The 19,755-nt window shown below is 36.3% G+C and overlaps 5 protein-coding genes across 23 annotated transcripts in view; 4 read left to right on the forward strand and 1 right to left on the reverse strand.

The window, feature by feature from the left end:
- The first annotated feature begins 282 nt into the window (after window positions 1–282).
- On the forward strand, window positions 283–4,831 carry LOC132194673 (uncharacterized). Its single transcript, XM_059616107.1, has 25 exons — window positions 283–420; window positions 474–504; window positions 565–671; window positions 743–922; window positions 988–1,317; window positions 1,387–1,434; window positions 1,500–1,533; window positions 1,586–1,650; window positions 1,704–1,800; window positions 1,856–2,085; window positions 2,141–2,206; window positions 2,267–2,315; window positions 2,739–2,815; window positions 2,870–2,984; window positions 3,034–3,263; window positions 3,319–3,397; window positions 3,450–3,499; window positions 3,558–3,593; window positions 3,643–3,763; window positions 3,828–3,937; window positions 4,001–4,060; window positions 4,111–4,147; window positions 4,201–4,292; window positions 4,361–4,466; window positions 4,523–4,831. The coding sequence occupies exons 1-25, from the start codon at window positions 340–342 to the stop codon at window positions 4,801–4,803; spliced, it is 2,712 nt and encodes a 903-aa protein (XP_059472090.1). The 5' UTR covers window positions 283–339; the 3' UTR covers window positions 4,804–4,831.
- A 2,466-nt stretch (window positions 4,832–7,297) lies between these two features.
- LOC132194678 (serine/threonine-protein phosphatase 4 regulatory subunit 2-like) lies at window positions 7,298–8,780 on the forward strand. Its single transcript, XM_059616114.1, has 3 exons — window positions 7,298–7,646; window positions 7,702–8,021; window positions 8,234–8,780. Exons 1-3 carry the CDS (start codon window positions 7,378–7,380, stop codon window positions 8,629–8,631), a joined length of 987 nt encoding a protein of 328 aa, XP_059472097.1. The 5' UTR covers window positions 7,298–7,377; the 3' UTR covers window positions 8,632–8,780.
- Window positions 8,781–9,068: 288 nt separating this feature from the next.
- LOC132194677 (tRNA (cytosine(72)-C(5))-methyltransferase NSUN6-like) lies at window positions 9,069–11,713 on the forward strand. Of its 2 annotated transcripts, XM_059616113.1 has the most exons (12): window positions 9,072–9,151; window positions 9,218–9,255; window positions 9,318–9,449; window positions 9,622–9,850; window positions 9,907–10,063; window positions 10,122–10,320; window positions 10,381–10,557; window positions 10,616–10,729; window positions 10,782–10,928; window positions 10,986–11,357; window positions 11,424–11,442; window positions 11,491–11,713. In XM_059616113.1, exons 3-10 carry the CDS (start codon window positions 9,321–9,323, stop codon window positions 11,112–11,114), a joined length of 1,281 nt encoding a protein of 426 aa, XP_059472096.1. In that variant the 5' UTR covers window positions 9,072–9,151; window positions 9,218–9,255; window positions 9,318–9,320; the 3' UTR covers window positions 11,115–11,357; window positions 11,424–11,442; window positions 11,491–11,713. The 2 variants fall into 2 exon arrangements, with proteins under 2 accessions (XP_059472095.1, XP_059472096.1); XM_059616112.1 differs by having other exon boundaries at window positions 9,069–9,255.
- Window positions 11,714–12,145: 432 nt separating this feature from the next.
- LOC132194563 (actin, cytoplasmic A3a-like) lies at window positions 12,146–14,575 on the forward strand. Its single transcript, XM_059615906.1, has 3 exons — window positions 12,146–12,336; window positions 12,937–13,315; window positions 13,711–14,575. The coding sequence occupies exons 1-3, from the start codon at window positions 12,211–12,213 to the stop codon at window positions 14,334–14,336; spliced, it is 1,131 nt and encodes a 376-aa protein (XP_059471889.1). The 5' UTR covers window positions 12,146–12,210; the 3' UTR covers window positions 14,337–14,575.
- Window positions 14,576–15,689: 1,114 nt separating this feature from the next.
- The window catches only part of LOC132194999 (potassium channel subfamily T member 2), a 128,238-nt gene continuing 124,172 nt past the window's right edge, over window positions 15,690–19,755 (reverse strand). For all 18 annotated transcript variants that reach the window (XM_059616670.1, XM_059616680.1, XM_059616665.1 and 15 more), the window contains one exon: window positions 15,690–19,091. In XM_059616670.1, the coding sequence (XP_059472653.1) occupies window positions 18,575–19,091 (517 nt within the window). In that variant the 3' untranslated portion in view covers window positions 15,690–18,574. The remainder of the gene's footprint in view (window positions 19,092–19,755) is intronic.

Raw genomic sequence — 19,755 nt, forward strand, 5'->3', positions numbered from 1 at the left:
AAGCAGATGATTTATTTTGAAATATTCCCCCTCCATTCGGATTGTGGAAAATATTCAAGGTATATAGTGACAAGCAATAGATGCGCAAAAAAGCTACTTTTAATTTATCTTCATTGAAAGTAAGAAAACTGATAAATTTATAAATTAAATCAGAAATTTTATTATTGCTCTTATATTTATTTTTTGTTTATTGTGTTCTTTGCTATTTTACATGGAAATTTTAATGGTCCACAGGAAGTGACTGCACGATACGTCAAACTGAAAATGTTTTCCTGTTGTGCCAAACAGTGGAATCGTGATAGGTGAAAATGACCAAGCCTGCGTGCAGTTAAAATCAAAATGCCACTCAGATTTGACGTTTTTCTGTCTTCAATTTTACTTTTAGTCTTGATTCAAGAGACGAGCCAGGCCAATTCTAGAGTGAGTAAATTAAATTTTATTTCAATAAAATCGCTTAAAAGTATGCTCATTAGGGGGTTGTTGCTCGTAACAAAGGACAAGGAAGTAAGAAAAGTAGGCGAATGTCTGACGACTTTCATAAACCGTGCAATTTTCATTTATTAGCATCCAGAGCTGCTAATAAACGCCAAACCATAATCAAGTGTTGCGGCCCAAACAAATGTTCTGCTGTCAGTGGTGGTTCGACCAAACGCCGCTCACAACCCGTCCTGGTAGTGCATTCTTTGTTTTACATGATTAATAAAAAAAAAGTTACAATGATAATTTTTGAAATCCCGTTCAGAATAAAGAATTAAACCTGACTAAACTGGGAAATCTGCAAACCTCAGGATTATCATTCTCTGAAAAACTGAGCACCACACAGGTGAACGTTGTCGACAACAGTGATGCCGAATCTAGTGATTTGCCTATGTCAACGTTTATCGATGCCAGCCCAAATTTGAGCGATAAGTCCACATTGGAAGTAATTAAAATTTATTTGAAAAATAAAGTGTTTGAAAATTTATGAATTTTAAATTATATATGCAGTTTTTCCAAGAAAGTCCGTCTTCCTCAAAATCAATTTCAACCGCCTTGGATGTGCAAATGCCGAGTTCATCTTCTACTTTGAAAAAAGCCACTCCATCTGTATCAATTGCACTCCAGAATTCAGAAACCACAATTTCTAACACTTCAGCAGCTGATTTTCCGAGTGAAAAAACAAAACTAGACTCTGGTTCAACGACTATTCTTCCCGAAACGGCAACTCAAATCTCAACTGAAACGACGGAATCAAAAATTTTGCTCTCAACCCCTACACAAATTCAAACCACTGCTACGACAATTCCAACTACTAAAACGACTTCAACGACCATCAACGTACGCCACGCGCTCTAATTTTGCTTCCTGGTTTAATTATTACCGATGTTTTTTACCTTGTCGATGTAGCCAGCTCTGGTAGGAAAATGCTCGACGAACGAAATTGCTGCAGTCAACGTATGCAATCATAAAAATTATTTCTTTACTCTAAAAATTGACGTTCCTATATGTAATAATAACAGCGGTCCCTTTTTGCAACTAATGGAGAGATTGCTGGTTCACGCTTTTTACTAACATTTTAATATCAATAGTAATTTTATTAAATTAGATCCAGACTTGCACGGATTCTGGCTGGACGCGTGCGGCCAAACAATTTTATTAGGAAAATCTCTGGTCTCAATAAATTCCTATAATAATATTTTTTTTTTAAATAAATTTTCACTCAGGGCACTTGGCACGAAAACTCAGACAAGTGCTTTGGCCTGAAAATGAAGCCGTTTGCTATCGAAAGCAAAGAGAAGCTCGAGTGCATGAAACTCCAAGGTTCAATTTATTTATTTATTTAATTTTTTTAATGAAAATCAAATTTTATTTATAGCAAAGAGCTGGAAATTTAACATGAATTACTGGACGGGCGGCGCGAAGAATCTGGCGAGCGGCACCTTTGGGTGGTGCTCGGCCAACGGCTCCGCGCCCTGGCAGGACGTCCTGCCCTTGGCCAACCCTGCAAAGGACCAGAATTGCGTCCAGATGCAAATTTCCAAAGCAAACGGCTCTGTTTCGATCAGCGGCAAGCGTTGTTCGGACAGAACCATTTTCGCCTGCCAGGTTCAAAATTGCAATATAATTTGGAAGTGAAAATTAATAAAAGCATTGGAATCAGGGTCCACCGACGAAAGGACCGAAGTGCGCAAGTCCTGTTTGTCCAAACATCACCTGCCAAAAAGATGTAAAAATTTTAAAAGTCCCTTTCTCACTTAATTACATTAAATATTTCCATAATATGCAGCCTCTGCTTTTCACTTTGACGGCCAATAGAAAATCAATGGTTCTAAAAAGTATTTATTATTCATTTCATTCATAATTATTGTTCAAATAATTGACTTCAAGGCACATTAGGCCTTTAATTTGAGTTATGTCAATGATGCACTTGTGAATTTTGGAATTTATTAAGAAGAATTTGTAATGGATTTCAAAACTTCTTGCAATCATAATTTCCAGCTTTTGATTTGCTTGATTTATTTCTAATTTAATTAGATCATTCAATCTCAATCAAAGATCAAGATCATCTTACGATGACACTGTATTTAACTAATTATTAAATATTTACCTGTTATATTTCAATTTAAAATTAATTGTTGACATATTTGAATTTTTACTTCTGATATTTACATTGAAAAAAATTGTTGATGGAGGTCACAAATGGTAGCATCGCATCGTTTTAAAAATCCCTGTCAATATTTGTGATTAAATGTTTTCAGACATTTCCTTGCATGGAAAATTGTTCACATACAGGCTGCGCAACTATCTCTTCAGCTACAGTAGCGACACCAGAACTGTATAATTTAAATTAGCGACTTTCTGTGAAATTAAAAATAATTTCTTTGATAAGTATTTAGAAGCGACGAAAGCGTGTTGTGATCTGGGCATGTCCCTGCTGAGCTTGGACTCGCCACGCAAGTACGACGCTTTGGCCACCATCGGCAACATCAGCGAAATGAGCAAAGGCAAGAGAGAGATATTTTTTATTATTTACTTTATTTTGAATATATTTAGAGGCTCAAAATTTGACCTTCTGGACTTCGGGGTCGGATGAGGGCTGCGAGTCTGTTTTTGGATTCTGTTCGGCCAAAAGATTGTTCCGCGGCGAGGCCCAGTGGCTGCCTGGACAGCCGGACAACGCTCGAGGAAAAGAAAACTACGTTGCAGTCCACATTTGGCGTCAAAAGGGACAAGTTCTGCTCGCTGATTACGAAGGACAGACGAAATTCAGATACATTTGCGAGGTTTAAAATTTTTTAGAGCTAAGTATAGTAATACTTCACTGAAAATTTAAATTAGAAATTAGGCAACCCTCAGACAAAGAGTGGAAAGCAAGCTATGGTGGACGAATGTTCAATTATTTTCAATGTCACTTCCAGTCTAAATAATAATATTCGATTTTAGTAAATTATTAAAATTAATTAATTTAGCCGAAATCGATTTGCTGCGAAACATGACGAAATTTGACTTACGGATCAAGGTTATTCTTTATTTGGATAATAAAAAATTTAAAAAAAAATATACATAATTTCTTTCAGTGTTTTTTGCATTGTGTTGGAGACGCTGTGGGCCTGGTATAAATTTTTAACAAAATTCTGTATTTTATTTTTCAACTGAAAAAAGCTGGTCGGCGGGAATTTTGTGGCGAGCGAGGTTTTCGCAATGCTTGAGAGTATGAATCTGAAAAACGCGGACGAGCTGATGAAAAACATGGCCATCGTTGACGAGTGCAACAATAAAACTTGTAAATTGAAAGATAATTTTAAAAGAACTTATTTAATAATTTATCAATAAATAAAAATGTAAAGTGGGAATGGACGAGTGCGACAAGGCGTACCAGTTGACCAAGTGCGCCAGGGACAAGTCGCCGGAGGTTTTTGACCAAATGATCAAGGACTTGGATAAAAAGGAGGCAGACGTGATTGAAATATAAATTTTTTATTCTTTAATTTCTTTGTTAATATTTAATTTTTATTTACAGAATGATGAACTGGTTTCTAAGTCGTATGGATGTGGTAATTCGTCAAACTGCACCATTGACGTATGAAATTCGGTTAATTAAATCCACCGATTTGAATGATTTTAATGCAGGTAGTTGCAAGGGACAATCTGACCTCGTTGAATCTGAGTACGTGTGATTAATTCAAAACGTAAAAGAATCAATTTAATTTGATCTTTTAGATGCTTCAACATGCGTCAATTATATTAATGGAGAGTGGGTTTGCAAATGCAGTAATTTGAAGATGTACTATATGAAATATCAAAACGGATGGGTAAGCCTTTCAAAAAAGAAATAATAAGTAAGAGAAATTAACAATTTTATTTCACCTTTTCAACGCAGTACTACGATTACCTAGAAGCACTCAAGTTTTGTTGCGAGCGCGGGATGCGAATGTTGAGGACGGCCAATTTTTTTGCAGCTGCAAAATGCATGCAGGCGGCGGGAAGTGAGTTTTCCCTAAATATGCCACATCAATTTAATCTAATGTTATCCTCTTTGAAGTTGCAAAAGTTATTAATCATCCGTACTCAAATCGCTTTTGGACGATGACAAACTCTCTCGTTGTTGACGTGACGAGCGGATTCAGCTATGATTGTGAAACGCAAACAGATTATCTGCCGCAAAATCTTAATCCCGGTTTCCAAATGGATTATAATCCGAGAGGCGCGTATGATGGTGGCACGCAGAATATGGTTGTCCTCCTTGACTATTCGGCGCCGCCGAAGTTCCATTTTGGCTCTGCCATCTCCAAACAACCTTTCATATGCGAGGAGATTTTTTAATTGTGGAATTAACATAATAAAAATTGCTGTAAATTTGAGATTTTTAACTGCATCAGTTTTGAAAACCTTGAAACCTCTCATTATTTAATTGGTTTTACTTATTAATATTAATGTATTACGTTTATCGTTTCATTCAATTTAAATCTTGAATTTGCCAATCGACTGAATCAAGTAAAAATTTTGCTGTTATCTTTTAAATTCCTCTTAATTTATAAATAATATAGAAAAGGCCATTTATTATATTGTTTTCCCAAATCCCTAATTATAGGTTTTATTAGATGGCTTCCATTGTAATGACTTTTTTATTCTTCCATTCAGGGATCATTTCGAGTTTATTTCCAGAACTTTCACCACACTGGAAAATGTAAATTTCATAAGTACCATTTAGCTGCTATACGATTGAATCAGAGTCGAATCTGAAAAAGATAGCTTTGCGCCTTGCGAAACGCTGATGTCGCGCGGGTTGCTGAACAATCAATTTTCAGGTCTCTTGTGGCCTTAAAAGTAATTATTAAACGAGACATTTCAAACTTTTATGCGGTAGAAGAGAGACTTTGTTTACTTTTACTTTCTTTATAATTTACGGATGAAGGTTTTTCCGGTTATTGCTGGCCTTAAAGCCATGCGATATAATAAAAATTATTAATTTTGGAAAAAAAACTGCTTTTACTCACAAATTATGAGAAGACTTAATCAATAATGTGCTTCTAAAGTTGCCACAAAAGATTTAAATCCAAATAAATCTAAACGCGCTACCTTCCTGTCACCCTCAATTCTTGTCCTAGAGAGTATCGGAGTTCTTTCAATTTGTTGTGCTCTTGTTGTTGCTGAAATAATTATGTAAAAAAAGAAAACTATGCAGCCTGCGAGACGTTGATGTCGTGCGGGATGCGGACTAATCAAATTCCAGGTATTTTGCGCCGCATGAAAATAAATTATTTATATAATACAAAATCTATTTCAAAATTATTTACTCTCATAAATATAGACACTTTATTTTTAATTATCTGCTTTTTCCTACTTCATATAATATGCTATTTTTTCTTTAAGTTTAAATAAGAACTAAACCAACTTTGAATACGATTAAACTCTCTGTTTGTTCTAATTCAATTTTTATTTGTTACTATTATTTCGTCTCAAATAATTGAATGTAAGCACAGCATAATGAATTTTAGCGTGATAAATGGTTTAAACTTCTTTTAGTCTTGTTTAATTTTTAATTTATATTTTTGTTCCATAGCCGGAGAATGCAACCAGTTTTTCGGAAATGCGCAAGACACAAAGCTGAAACTACTAAGAAAATGTTTATGCACAAGATAAATGTTTTATCATAATTTTTGTTTATTATTTAATATTTTAATATATCATTCCAAGCTCCAATGTATGTCTTTATACTGTATGCATTCTATTAATAATCACTTGCAGAAAATATTCAAGGAAAAGCCAGTTGCTTAAAAATTAATCCTTTAAACTTCAAACTTCGACTAAAAAACTATTTTTTTTCAAAGGAAAATTAGAAATTTTTGGCTCAAAATTATGTCTGTTTAGAAATTTTAAACGCTCGCAGGATGTGACTCAACGGCGACGTCAGAGGACGAAAATTTTCCTGTTTCGCCCGTTGTGCCAAACAGTCGCATCGTGATGAGACGAAAATGACCAATCTTGCGTGCAGTTAGAATTGACATGCCACACTCGTTAGACGTTTTTCTGCCCCTAATTTTACTTTTAGTCGTGATTCAAGGAATTCAGGCCAATCCTAGAGTGAGTAAATTAATATTTATCCATAAAAATCACCGAAATTTTTATTTGTTAGGGAGTTGCTACTCGTAAAAATGGACAGGGACGTAAGAAAATCGATCGGACAAAGTTCAAACTTTAAACTTATATATATCCTTTAAAATGTAGCACAATCAAGAGCTGCGAACAAACGCCAGACGATAATTAAGTGCTGCGGCGGAAAAACGTGTTATTAAATAGTAAACCTTGTGTATCTTAATGTTGTACACCTTCGCTGTTTAATAAACATTGCGTCCATAATGACAATAATATATTATTTTTAATTATAATAGTAATAAAAATAATTATAATAATTAACATTATGATAATATTAATAATATAAAGAAGACAATTTTTAATTTTTAATAAATTATCCACAGATTTTCCTGATTTTGACTATTTTTTTTTCAAAATGCTTATTGGTCATTCAGGATTGGCTGAGCTGGAGAAAAATTCAGATCCTTTTTCATTTTACAAAAATTCTTTCTTTTATGGTCCAATGTACCCTAATTGTGGTGTGCCATGTAAAGTTATTTCCATAAATATGAAACCTTAAACGCAATAATAATTCTTTGAATTCTTTTATTAGAGGCGTCTGCGTACAAACATGAGCGGCTGAGCTGCTGGTGGGAAGATTCCTCGCGACGTTGGCGCTTTTTTGGTTTGAATTTCATTCAAAGTGGGCGTGACGAAATTTCCACTTCCCCTTTCCTTGACTTGTTGTTGCTGTTGCTGGCCGACACGACGAGGCAAAATAAACAGCAAATCAACAGGTCTTGGACGCCAAATTTCGGACAGATGGAGAGCGATGCTGTTCTGGCCGCGCTGCAAGAACTGTCCAGTGCGCCTTCGGGGCCTCTGCCGCGTCCACTGGACGAGTATCTTCGCAGCGTCGCCCGCACCGGCGACCCTGTTCTGCCGTGGGCCGCGGTGAAGCCGTTATTCCAGCGCAAACTGGCCCTGGTCATCGACGACTTCCTGCAAAGTCCCGAGTGCCGCACCCCGGACACTTTCGACGCCGAGGCCATGCGAACGCGTCTCGTCCGCCGCCTCGATTCGTTCGACGCGTAAATAAATCAAGACAAAATTTCGTAAAGAAATTACTTACAATTTCCATTCCAGGTGTCCATTCACTGTCCAGAGATTGTCCGAGTTGCTGACGACGCCCCGAAGCGAGTACAACCAGACGGACAAGTTCATGCGCGCCATTGAGAAGAACGTCCTCGTCGTGAGCGGCCGCGAACGGCAGCCGATCACCAACGGCACAACGTCCTCTGCAGATGAAGTTTCTGTCCAGCCCTCTGTGGAAGTACCAATGATAACCACCAATGGCGTCGAGTCTCCTGAGGCCCCTGAAGTAAAGCGTCCACGCACCGAGCTTGAAGAAGAAGAAGGAGCAACATCTGCAGAAGAAATCAAAGCCCAGACTGAAGAGAAGACTGGTGGGTTTTATTGTCAAAATATAGTTAAAATTAAGTTAATTTTTATATTGATTTATCTTAAGGTATTTAAGTTTAAACCAAACGATTATTGGTTTTAATAAGTTCAATATAAAAATCTTTACAATTAAATTTTGCTTCACTTTGATTTTTTTTTTCAAATAATTTACTAAAATCTTGATGTAATAATTTTAATAACAATTTTCTTTCAACAGAGCTACAAGAAACATCCACCCCTATGGAAGAAGAAGTTCCTCAGGAGACATTGAACGGCTCCGAGGAACCTTCTACGGAACCCCAAAGCAAAGAGATCACCGAAGAGCCCCAACCTGAAAATGCACCCCAGGAACCGGCAGAAAAGCCCGCTGAGAAGGAAGAAGTGAAAACCAGTTCAGAAGAAGTCAAAGAACCTCAACTTGCTGTCGAAACAGAGCAGAATCTCCAGGTTGAAAACAAAACTCCGGCTCCGTTGGCTTCTCCGGAAAAAGACTTGGTCGAGGAGGGAAAAGTCTCTGCCGCAAATGGTGCAGAGACTGTTGTGACTGAAGCGGCTGCAGAGGTGCAAGCCATGGAAGAATCAACAGAGCAGCCAACTCAAGTGTCTTCTTGCTAGTGCAAAGACTAAAATGATAATCTTTATTTTAATTAATGTATCAGCATTACTGACTCTCAATTTTGTTTCAATAGACCGCATCGGCCAAACACGTACCACTTGTCTTGCATTGTTTAATAAAATGTCCATTATTCTTGCATTTTAATTCAGTGGAGATACATTTATTTTCATACTAAACCTGAAATTTTTTTAACTCATGAAATACTAAAAAAAATTATATATTTAGTTTTAAAATGAGTTTTATTAATAATTATTTGCAAATATTTATTTCTGGTTGATCAAATCAAAATTTTTTTGACACAAAGTTTCAGTTCTGCGGGCAATGACCTCACCTGAGTTACAAGTGGTCGGCGCAAAGCAAAACGTTCCCTCTCCTCACGAATCTCCCCACCACCTCTCGTCAGAGGAGAAGCAGAACAAAAATAAACAAACACACATGGGTGAGATCAGTGAGATGGAAGCCGTCTTGGATTTTCAGTTTCCAGTCTTAATTTTTCTTTGTTAGTCTGGTTTTTCGATGGTAATTTCTCGTAATTCTCTTCCACTCGTCGCTTCTTTGAAAATCCAATGTCGGTCCTTTTTAAAGATCCTTCCACCACGGAGTTCCTTCAGCAAGAACATTCGGTAAGATTTTATGGCAAAAAAGGAAATGTTTTTTAATTTATTCTCGTGCGTATCGTTTTCAGGCGATGGGTCTCGACTTTGACAGATTTCTAAATTGGATCCAGGAGCCTCCAGACTGCAGCACTTTTCGTGTAAATTCTTTGAAGTACTCAAAAGAGGAAGCCCAAGGCATAATTGAGAAGAGTTTGGACGAGGTGGGTGTTTTTTTTTTCAAAGTTATGTACATATCATGCTGAATTTTTTGTAAAAACTAAATTCATCTAAAAAAAATTAAAATAAATGACAATTATTTTATGTTTTTTAATTATTTTTTAAGTAAATTATAAAAATGGATTTAAAATAAATTTTTTTAACAAACTTTTCCAGGTTGCAGATCAAAACGGCTTCACAGGTCGACCCGCCGTTCAAAGCTGTTCCCTCGTAGATGACGTCTTTATTATTGGAAGCTGGAATCGTGTACCTAATTTTGTGGAAAAACCGACCGGCGAGAAAATTAGCAAAGCAGATGAAGAAGTCGTTGTTGACGCATCATGTGGAGCTGCGATACTTCGAGGCGCCCACTTATTTGCCCCTGGCGTTTTGTCCATGTCAAGAGGTAATTTTACAATTTTTACATTACATGTTATTATAATATAATTTGTATTATTCTAGGTATGGAAGTAGGTCAAAAAGTTTCGGTTTTTGCTGATTTGGACGGCAAATGTCTGCAAGGATCAACTTCTTACCAGGGTAGGAAGAAGCTTGTTGGCAAGGGATTAGTAGAACTTGCTCGAGACGCCTTATTCAACGACTCATCAGATCGAGCAAAGTATTTAATTTAATTTTTTACTGTAAAAAATCTAATAAATTTTCTGTTTGGTTCTCAGAGGTGTTGCTGTGAGAATAAAATGGACTCCGCAGGGAATTTTAACATTTAATTTTCCCTCGGCTTTGGGCCAGCTGCAAAATTTGCCTTCGTCTGCTGCTTCTTGGGAATTGAACCCTCGGCCAGGAGACTCAGTCCTGGACATGTGCGCTTCTCCTGGCAATAAAACCTCTCACTTGGCTGCTTTAATGCAAAATGAGGTATTTTTTTTTTCAAAAGTAATTTAACCATTTTTTTTTTAAATAAACATTGATTTGAAGGGAACGTTAATTGCAATTGATCGAACTGAAAAGAAATGTGACCTGGTGAGGCAAACCTGTGAAAAGTTTGGTGCTAAGAGTTTGGTTTTTTGTTACGACTCAACAAAGGCCTGTCAGGACAACGTGGAAAGGGTTATTGAGGAAGGACCACCTTTTTCCCAAAACAGTTTTGACAAAGTTAGTTTCATTAAAAATTTTGTCTTTTTTATTTATTAATTTTTTTAATTTTGATCAGATTCTTTTGGATGCGCCGTGCAGTGCCCTGGGGCAGAGGCCGCAGCTTTTAAACAAAATCAGTGCCGGGCAAATCAAGTCAAATCCTCTTCTACAGAAAAGACTTTTCCGAACAGTAAGTAAAATTAATAAGAAATAAAAAACTTCATTATATTAACATTTCCCAGGCTGTAAATCTACTCAAACCAGGTGGCGAGTTGGTCTACTGCACATGCTCGACAACTTTTGATGAAAACGAGGGTCTGATCAACTGGGCCATGCAAGAATTCCAAAATATTTTGGTTTTGCAAAGCCCGAGGAAAAGAGTAACCCAAGTTTGTATTCACAATCTTAAAATTATTAAATTGAGAATAAAATTAAATTTTTATCAGGTCATTCCTTTGAAGAATGTGCCAGAGGAAATTTATTCCAAGGTTCAACGGTTCGGACCACCTACGGACAACGCTGAAGAATGCAGTGATTCCATCGGATTTTTTATTTCAAGATTTAAAAAGGTCTGACAAGAATTTTTTTTTATTAAAATGGTTTTTTTGAACACTGAATTTTACACTTTTTTTTTTATAAACGTCACTACTTCCTCTTGTCGACACAGAGGAAGTGAAAACGGCCATGTTTGTTGCGACAACCTTGGCTGGATTTTGAATTTTCCAGTAGTTGGAAGTTGTATCCGCTTGTGCAAGGTTCATAAACCTAGTATGGCTCTCAGAGAACTATTTCTTTTTGCGCTTTTTACCGTGGTGATGGTATTAATAATATTATCATTTATTTCTTTACTCTGATAATTAATTTTGTACCAATTTATTTAAAAGACCATGAATTGGGGCACAGGTAAAATTACTTTTATCCCCGATCGTTGCTCTAAAAATCATCCATTAGTGCAATCTTTTAACTGCGACGACTGTCCACCTCGTCCACCTGCGGACTGTTTTGCATGCCCACCACGTCCTAATGGTTGCGAGGATTGTCCTGATGTGCCCGCAGAATCGTCTCCGGACAATGAAAAGGCCTCTAAAGGCTCCAGCAAATTTGCTGAGAAATAAAAAATGATTTCAAATTGCAATTTGGAGTTTTTAACTAAAATAAAATCAATTTGGTTTAAGCGGAAATTGGAGTAGTAATTATTTATCAATTTTTTTGCAAGAAATTTCCCCTTGAGGAAACTGAAGTGGTGAGCCAAATTATCGATTTGTCGTCAAGCATTCTACCCAAATCACTTTTTTTGCGGAATCACGATTAGGCAATTTTCCCATCAGGTGAACCCAAAAGAATTCCACTTGTCTTATCGTTTTTAGTCTTAATTCCTCCGTCACACGAAAAGTGTTTTCAACATTGCACATTGGCATCAAAATTCATCAGGCGTTATCTTTCGGGAGCAATTTACTCATCTCCTGCTCCGATCGCGTGGCCATCGCACGGCGGCTTATCTAATCGCGTCAACTCACCAATAGTATTGACGAAGCGCCGTGCATTACCTTATATGGCAAATTAGGCTTTCGGTGCGGCCGCCATATAAGGAAAGGGATACAAAAACTCTGTCTATTTAATTCTCGTCCGGCGCCCCGTCCACAAACTCCCTCGATCAAGAAGCAAAGCAAGATGTGTGACGACGAAGTTGCTGCCCTCGTTGTGGACAATGGATCTGGCATGTGCAAGGCCGGTTTCGCCGGCGACGACGCTCCCCGCGCCGTCTTCCCGTCCATCGTCGGCCGCCCCAGACATGTGGTGCGTAAAAATCTTAGTACTTAATTACAAAAATTTATAAAATTCAATAGAAATCCTGATGGATGACCTATTGCAGTTGATCAATTTTCAGTTAAATTAAATATAAATAAGTTTTATTTGTAAATTAAATTAATCAAATCAATTTCTTAATAATGAAGAAATTCGATCATACTCGAGGAGATGATCATGGAAGTGAAGAACGGGCTTTTTCCTCGTTGTTTATTTATTTATCTATAAGCAAATATTGTGAAAATTTGTTTTTATTAAAAAATAAGACGGCTCTCCCAGTTTTGGTCACAATCTGCAACCCCATTTCATGAGAAAAAAAAATACAAAAAACCTCTATCATTAAAAAAAAAATCAAAATCTTGAAATAGGGTCGCAGACCGTGACTGAAACTAGTAAAGGCATCTTGCTTTTTAATTAAAACAATTTTTTTACATCAAGGGAAAAGCTCTTCAGATAAAAGTTTATTAAATATTTAAATTTGCTAGCGGAATTATTCAATTGAATTAACTGATTTCTTCATTTAATTTAATTTTTATTCACCTATGTTTGTGCTAAAAAAAATTAAAATCTTCGGTCTTTTTATTATTTTAGGGTGTGATGGTCGGTATGGGTCAAAAGGATTCGTACGTGGGTGACGAAGCGCAGTCCAAGCGTGGTATCCTGACCCTTAAGTACCCCATTGAACACGGAATCGTCACCAACTGGGACGACATGGAGAAGATCTGGCACCACACCTTCTACAACGAACTCAGGGTGGCCCCTGAGGAGCACCCTGTGCTGCTCACCGAGGCGCCGCTCAACCCTAAGGCCAACCGCGAAAAGATGACTCAGATCATGTTTGAAACGTTCAACACCCCTGCGATGTACGTCAACATCCAGGCTGTCCTGTCCCTGTACGCCTCAGGTCGTACAACTGGTATCGTCATGGACTCTGGTGACGGCGTTTCCCACACTGTTCCCATCTATGAAGGTATAATTTAAATTCTATTTTAGATAAAAATTATTACAAAGTCTTTCCCAAAAATCGAGTTCCATGAAAGAGCTTTTATTTAATTTTAAGTTTAATTATAAAATAATAATTATAAAAATATAATTTTACATTGTATTATATTTATCACATTTATTATAAAATTATTAATTATTTTATACTTATTATAAATTATTTATATAATATTTTATTATTTATAAATTGTATTTTATTTAATATTATTTTAATGAGTTCATTTAGTTTAACTTAAAAAAATAAAATTAATTTTTAACATAATTTAAAATTTTTTTACACTAATTAAAGTCGATATAAGTTCATTAGAACATGTATTTTGCTTATTTCAACTTTGACTGATGAAATTTTTTCTTTTTGTTCAGGTTATGCCCTTCCCCATGCCATCCAACGTCTGGATCTCGCTGGTCGTGACCTCACCGACTACCTGATGAAGATCCTGACCGAGCGCGGCTACACCTTCACCACCACCGCCGAGCGAGAAATCGTGCGCGACGTCAAAGAGAAACTTTGCTACGTCGCCCTGGACTTTGAGCAGGAAATGGCCACAGCCGCGTCCTCCAGCACTTTGGAAAAGTCGTACGAGTTGCCCGACGGCCAAATCATCACCATCGGCAACGAGCGTTTCCGCTGCCCTGAGGCCCTTTTCCAGCCGTCCTTCCTCGGCATGGAAGCGCAGGGTGTCCACGAGACCACCTACAGCTCCATCATGCGCTGCGACCTGGACATCCGCAAGGACCTGTACGCCAACATCGTCCTGTCCGGAGGCTCCTCCATGTACCCTGGCATCGCCGACCGTCTGCAGAAGGAAATCACCGCCCTCGCCCCCAGCACGATGAAGATCAAGATCATTGCTCCGCCGGAGAGGAAATACTCCGTCTGGATCGGCGGTTCCATCCTCGCCTCCCTGTCCACCTTCCAGCAAATGTGGATCTCCAAGCAGGAGTACGACGAGTCCGGCCCATCCATTGTGCACAGAAAGTGCTTCTAAGCTGCCGTAGTTGTTAGGAAAACGAATGCGAGATCTAGTGTGCGTGATGAGGAAAATCATTTTTCATGATTTATTCACCTTTTGATTTTTTACATTTAATGCATCATTGCGGTGCTGCAAGTTGAGGAATTGAAGATAATTTTTTGTGGAAATTCTGAATTTTTCTCACTTCTGATTGTGATTGTAAAATAAAAGGCTATATTTATATATTAAAGTGTGCCAAAGACAAAAGAAAACTATTTTTAATTTTTTAATTTATGATTTCCTTAACTTTTCATGTTTTTATTCAGTTTTGAAGCGATTTTAAACACAATAATAATAAAATTAAAACTTTCTTACTTAAACGTAAGGGTTATCTGGCGCCGCATGGCTTATCAATCAAACCAATTGAATCTTAATAAAAATAACATTGGTGCGTGGCTCGAGTATTGCCTTTTTGATTAAATGTTATGCAACTTCACCACAATTACAACCTTTGAAATGTTGCAGTTCCAGCTAAGTTATTAATTATCAAATCATTAATTTTTGTACTTTGCTCCAATGGTTGGTTTCAAATCGCGAGACACCAAAATAATTATTATTCTAGGTAGAGTGTTCATAATCAACATATTTTTCAAATTAGCCATAGAGGAGTGGTTTTCATTTGTTCATATTTATTGATCTTGATCTTTAAAAAGGCTGCAATGCCAGACCTGAATTTATTTGAGGTATAGATTTGTATTTTCGGGAAAATTGACAAGAAGCCTTGAATTCTAAAAAAATCTCATAAAATTAAAAAATAAATTCCTTTTTTAGAAATTCCAATCAAATAAGAAGTTGTGTGTAATCCTAAATTAAATTTAAATTCAATTTGAATGGCAAATTTAAGCATTGAATTTAAAATTATCAGAGAGGAATTTTAAAAAGAAAAAGATTTAAAAGGCGCTCGTAAAAACACGCCACAGCTGTTCAGGAATGGCATTAAAATTAAACTTCTTACTATTTAATTCATTTCAACAAGTCAACATAAAATAGTCTCACTGACAAAGAAACTCATAGCTGATATTTAGCAAGAAGCAATTCTCGTCACACGTCGGTCAGAACACCCAATATATTTTGGGGAAAAAATATTAGTTTACAAAATAATTAGATAGATTGGTAATTTGAGTATTTTTTTACTTAAATTATTTTTAATGTCTTCTTATTAATGTTTTTTTTTTTAAATTTAAAAAAAATTATTTTTGGTAAACCACAGATCTTCTTCTCTTAGCAGACACTGAAATAATAAATTCAACGTTTTTATAAATTTATTTTTATTTTTTAAATTGCACTATTTTTAAAGGTTTTGCGAAATGAAATTCACTTTTTGGCTGGCATATGCTGCTTTCAAAGTTAATAATAGATTTTATTCATGCACGACTTTAAATCACTCAATATACAATTTCGCGCTCATTATAATATTTATACCAAAAAAGGTTTGGCGCCACGTCACAAATGGCTTATCAAAGGGAGTCGCTAATCAAAAAAATGGCAAAGGCGTGGTTCGCTTTTTTTTGCACGTTCCACGCTACTTGAGTAACAAAAGCCGTCAACAAATTATAAATATATTCACAATTCCTTTCATTTTCACGTCAGAACAATTAAAAGAACTCTGCTCTCAATATTCAAATGCATAATTTCATTTATAGTTTTTATTAATCACTTGATATTAAACTTTTGATGAGTACATAACTGTTTTTTGATAATTTTCTTATTTACACAAGATTACGCAGAAAAGCGCCAGATTAGTGTCGCTGGCATTTAAGTGGATTTTTGGTTCTGTGCGTGTAATATTGACACACTCAAAAAGCGGGAGAGCTTTTCATCCCAACAAGGCGCGATTACAAAAATATAGCATTTGATCGATTTGTGTGTTTGTTGCGAATCTGCTGATAAAGATAGTCTCTCCCGAACTGCGACTTGATTTCTAATTAGAAAACAAGATTTTTCCTTCTCACTTAAAGCATAAAGTTACCTTGCATTTGTGTTTAAACTTTTTGATAATTATCTGGATCAATGAAAACACACACGTATCTATACGAGAGAAATACAATTTTTTTTTTAATGATACAATATATGGGATAAAAGTGACACAAATGCCGCTTGCGCATCCAACCTCAGGTTATGTACAACGCGATTTATATTCAAATTTAGTCCAGCTGTATAAAGAATGATATGTAAAATATGCATTAATAGTGGCGTGGTGAAAATTAAAGAGAGCTTCTTTGATTAAAATTTAAAATTGCGCCTTAATTTTAATAAAAGAATTAATTTAGACTTGATTGCATTGAGCGATTTTTTTTTAATTGATCTAGACAGTTTCTACTGTTTTTGATGGCTCAAGTTCTAATAAACTAATGATTGCAATAAAGTTTTCAGATCTTAGGAAACCCAATTATTTTAAGTTGGAATAATTATTATCCTATACAATAACAATTAGTTTTTAATAAGATGCTTTTTATATCACTTACTTTTTATCCCTAGGAATATGCAACCACTTTTGTGAACAAGCAAAATTTCTTTCAGTATTGTTAGATGTCTATTAGTATAAATACTATTTTTAATAATAAATCTCGTTAGTCTCTTGCTTTATAAATTTAATAAAGCAGGAGCAAATAATGCAATGCCTCGTCATTGGTAGGTAATTAATGGATATTATGCTGCGTCTTCACTAGTGTATTTTCTTATTAAATAGAAATTACGAAGAGCTACTTCCCCATTCTAGAAAGGCGATTCCATATTCATTTTATTATATAATAATTATATGATTCAATGTATTTTTCTCTTCTCAATTAATTGATCTTTTTACTATAATCTGACGTCATCACAAATCTAAAGCTTTTCGAAATGTCCAAGATTTATCCAACTGTTTTAATTGGGAAAAAGAGAGTACATTACACACTCCAGGTCGATGACAACATTTTATAATAATTTTTTTTCGTCTCATCTCTTGTGTCAGCAAACGGAGAGAGCTTCTGACAAAAAGATTACAGCGGCGGTTTCCAGCCAATAACAGAGATACAAATCACAGATAAACGAATTAGTCACTGATATATCAGTCTCAAGATGCACTGCAGGATTTTTTTTGTAACAATTTTGATTGCCAAACAACACGACACTCCCTCAAAAACTCTGCACTTCGACGATCTTTCGCATCTGATAATTGATCTTTGGACCAGCATTCTGTATTTTTGGCATAAAAGTAAATTTCAATATATTTATGATTTTGATTTTTTTTTCAATTCCCAGGCTCACACAAAATCACCAGTTCACATGCGAGAGACGTTTATAAAAATACGGAACCAGTCATAATATGTGTGTTTGCCTGTTAGTTTTCTAGATTTTGTATTTTTTTTTCAACATTTTCGTCAGATTTTTTAAATATGAGACAATGCGATTTCCTAATGAGGAGATGGCAATGCTATGATTTGAAAAGTTTTGGTCATCGATTTTAGATTTTTTGTATTGTGAATTTTAGTAAAAATGTCATCCAAATTTAATCAAAAGTCAATTATGATTGAAAATAGTAGAGGTGAAAGAAAAATATGGGGTATTTTTTTGTGAAGTTATAAATGATTTTCTTCAGATTGGAAAATAGTGTTTGAAATAGGCGATTGTAATGAAAATAATGGAAAAATTAATTATAGATAGGTGAAATTTTTTAACTTGAAATTGTTAATTGAAAGCGGATAATTCCAAAATAGGTTGTAATTTACTCAAATAATTGAAATTTGTGATTTTTCATCAATCAGGTAATTCCAAAATCTCGGATTTGAATCAAAATTGTATTATGAAGGTGAAAATTTTGATCTAATCTATTTTTCCTATTTTCATTAAATGGTTTTGTCATTTTCCAAAATACTAAAATTCACAAGGGAGATATTTGCAAAATTTTCGCCGCGAATTTCAGAAAATACCAGGCATCAAGAAGCACTTGTTCGATTCAGCTAGAATGAATTTCCTTTCAACAACAAATATTATTATGATTTTCCCTTTGATCGAAAAGCAGTTCGCAAAATGTATGTACACGAGTACGGCGGCTAGATTCGGATATATTACAATTAAATGTCGAAAAGGAAGTCTAGAGTGTGATCCTAGGGGCGCAACATCGAGTGGGTGAACAGCAATGAGACGATGTGAGAGCTACAAGTGAAATGCGTTCAGAGCCAGAGGCTCCGTTGCGCTGTGCCACTTCTGCGCCGCCCCCACATGAGGTGATATCATACAATCGTGCCCTGCAGGTGTTGCGGGTCGCCGCCCGCGTAGTTGGACGGTTCGGCCAGCGAGCGCGACGACGACGCGAACTGCTGCTCCGAGTCGTCCGGCGGCGTCACCTCCAGGCCGATGCTGCCGTTGAGCGCGATTTTCGGCGCCGGCGGCCGCAGCAGCGCCAGCCCCACGTCCTCGAGGCTGCTCTTGCGGCGCTGCTGTCGCGCCAGGCCGGCCGTCGACAGGCCCTGGCGCAGCGAGTTGGACCTTCGCAGCAGGATGTCGTCGGTGATGCGCAGCGAGTTGGAGCGGCTGCGGCACAGCCGCGACGGCTGCAGCGTCGGACTCTCCGGCAGCGACAGCGAATTCGACTTGGACCCCAGCGGCGGCGCCCGCGACGGAAACACGGGGGCGCCGATCGTGCTCCCGCCCGGGGGTGGGCCGCAGAAGCTGATGTTGGACTTGCGCCGGCTGTTGTGCCGCTCGAACGTCTTCTGCGCCGAAAACGGACTCGGCCGGATCAGGTAGCTGCAAATTAAAGATGAGAACATTGTGAACATGTATGTTTTTTACTATTTTTTTTATTGTAAAAAAGACTAATTTTTTGCAAGATATTTTATTATTTTTTTAGCTGTAATCTATAAAAAATCGAAATGGTGAAGTGGTGAAAAACATGAAAAAAATTTGTTTGAAAGGCTTTTAGTGGGTTGAAGTTTTTTTAACAGAATATTTTTCTGTAAATTAGTTGATTGAGGTGGAATGTTTTATAATTAAAAAATAGATGGAACCGCGGGAAAACTTTCAAAATAATTTTTAGTTGGTGCAAATTAGTTCTTGAAAGTGATTTTCCATGATTATAAAAACTCGATTTTAAATTAAAAAAAGGATGTTTATCACTGGTTAATCTTATTTTAAACCATTTAAAAAAATTAGGACCACGGTCAATTCTATAAAATTATAATTATTAATAAAATTCTTAGAACATTTTAGATGACACAACAAGCATTAGCGCACGAGATAACTTCTGTTACAATGTCAACAATTGTGTTAAATTGGGGATGAAGCAAATATATTTATATCATTCCATTGCTCTAAAATACATAAAACGATTAAATTTCTGTGTTTAAATATTAAATTTGGAATTAGATATAAAAATATTAATTTCAAAATTAAAAAAAATATTAAAAAGCTA

Source organism: Neocloeon triangulifer, unplaced genomic scaffold, assembly GCF_031216515.1.
Source record: "Neocloeon triangulifer isolate White Clay Creek 2 clone unplaced genomic scaffold, ASM3121651v1 ptg000008l, whole genome shotgun sequence".
Classification (NCBI taxonomy): Eukaryota; Metazoa; Arthropoda; class Insecta; order Ephemeroptera; family Baetidae; genus Neocloeon; species Neocloeon triangulifer.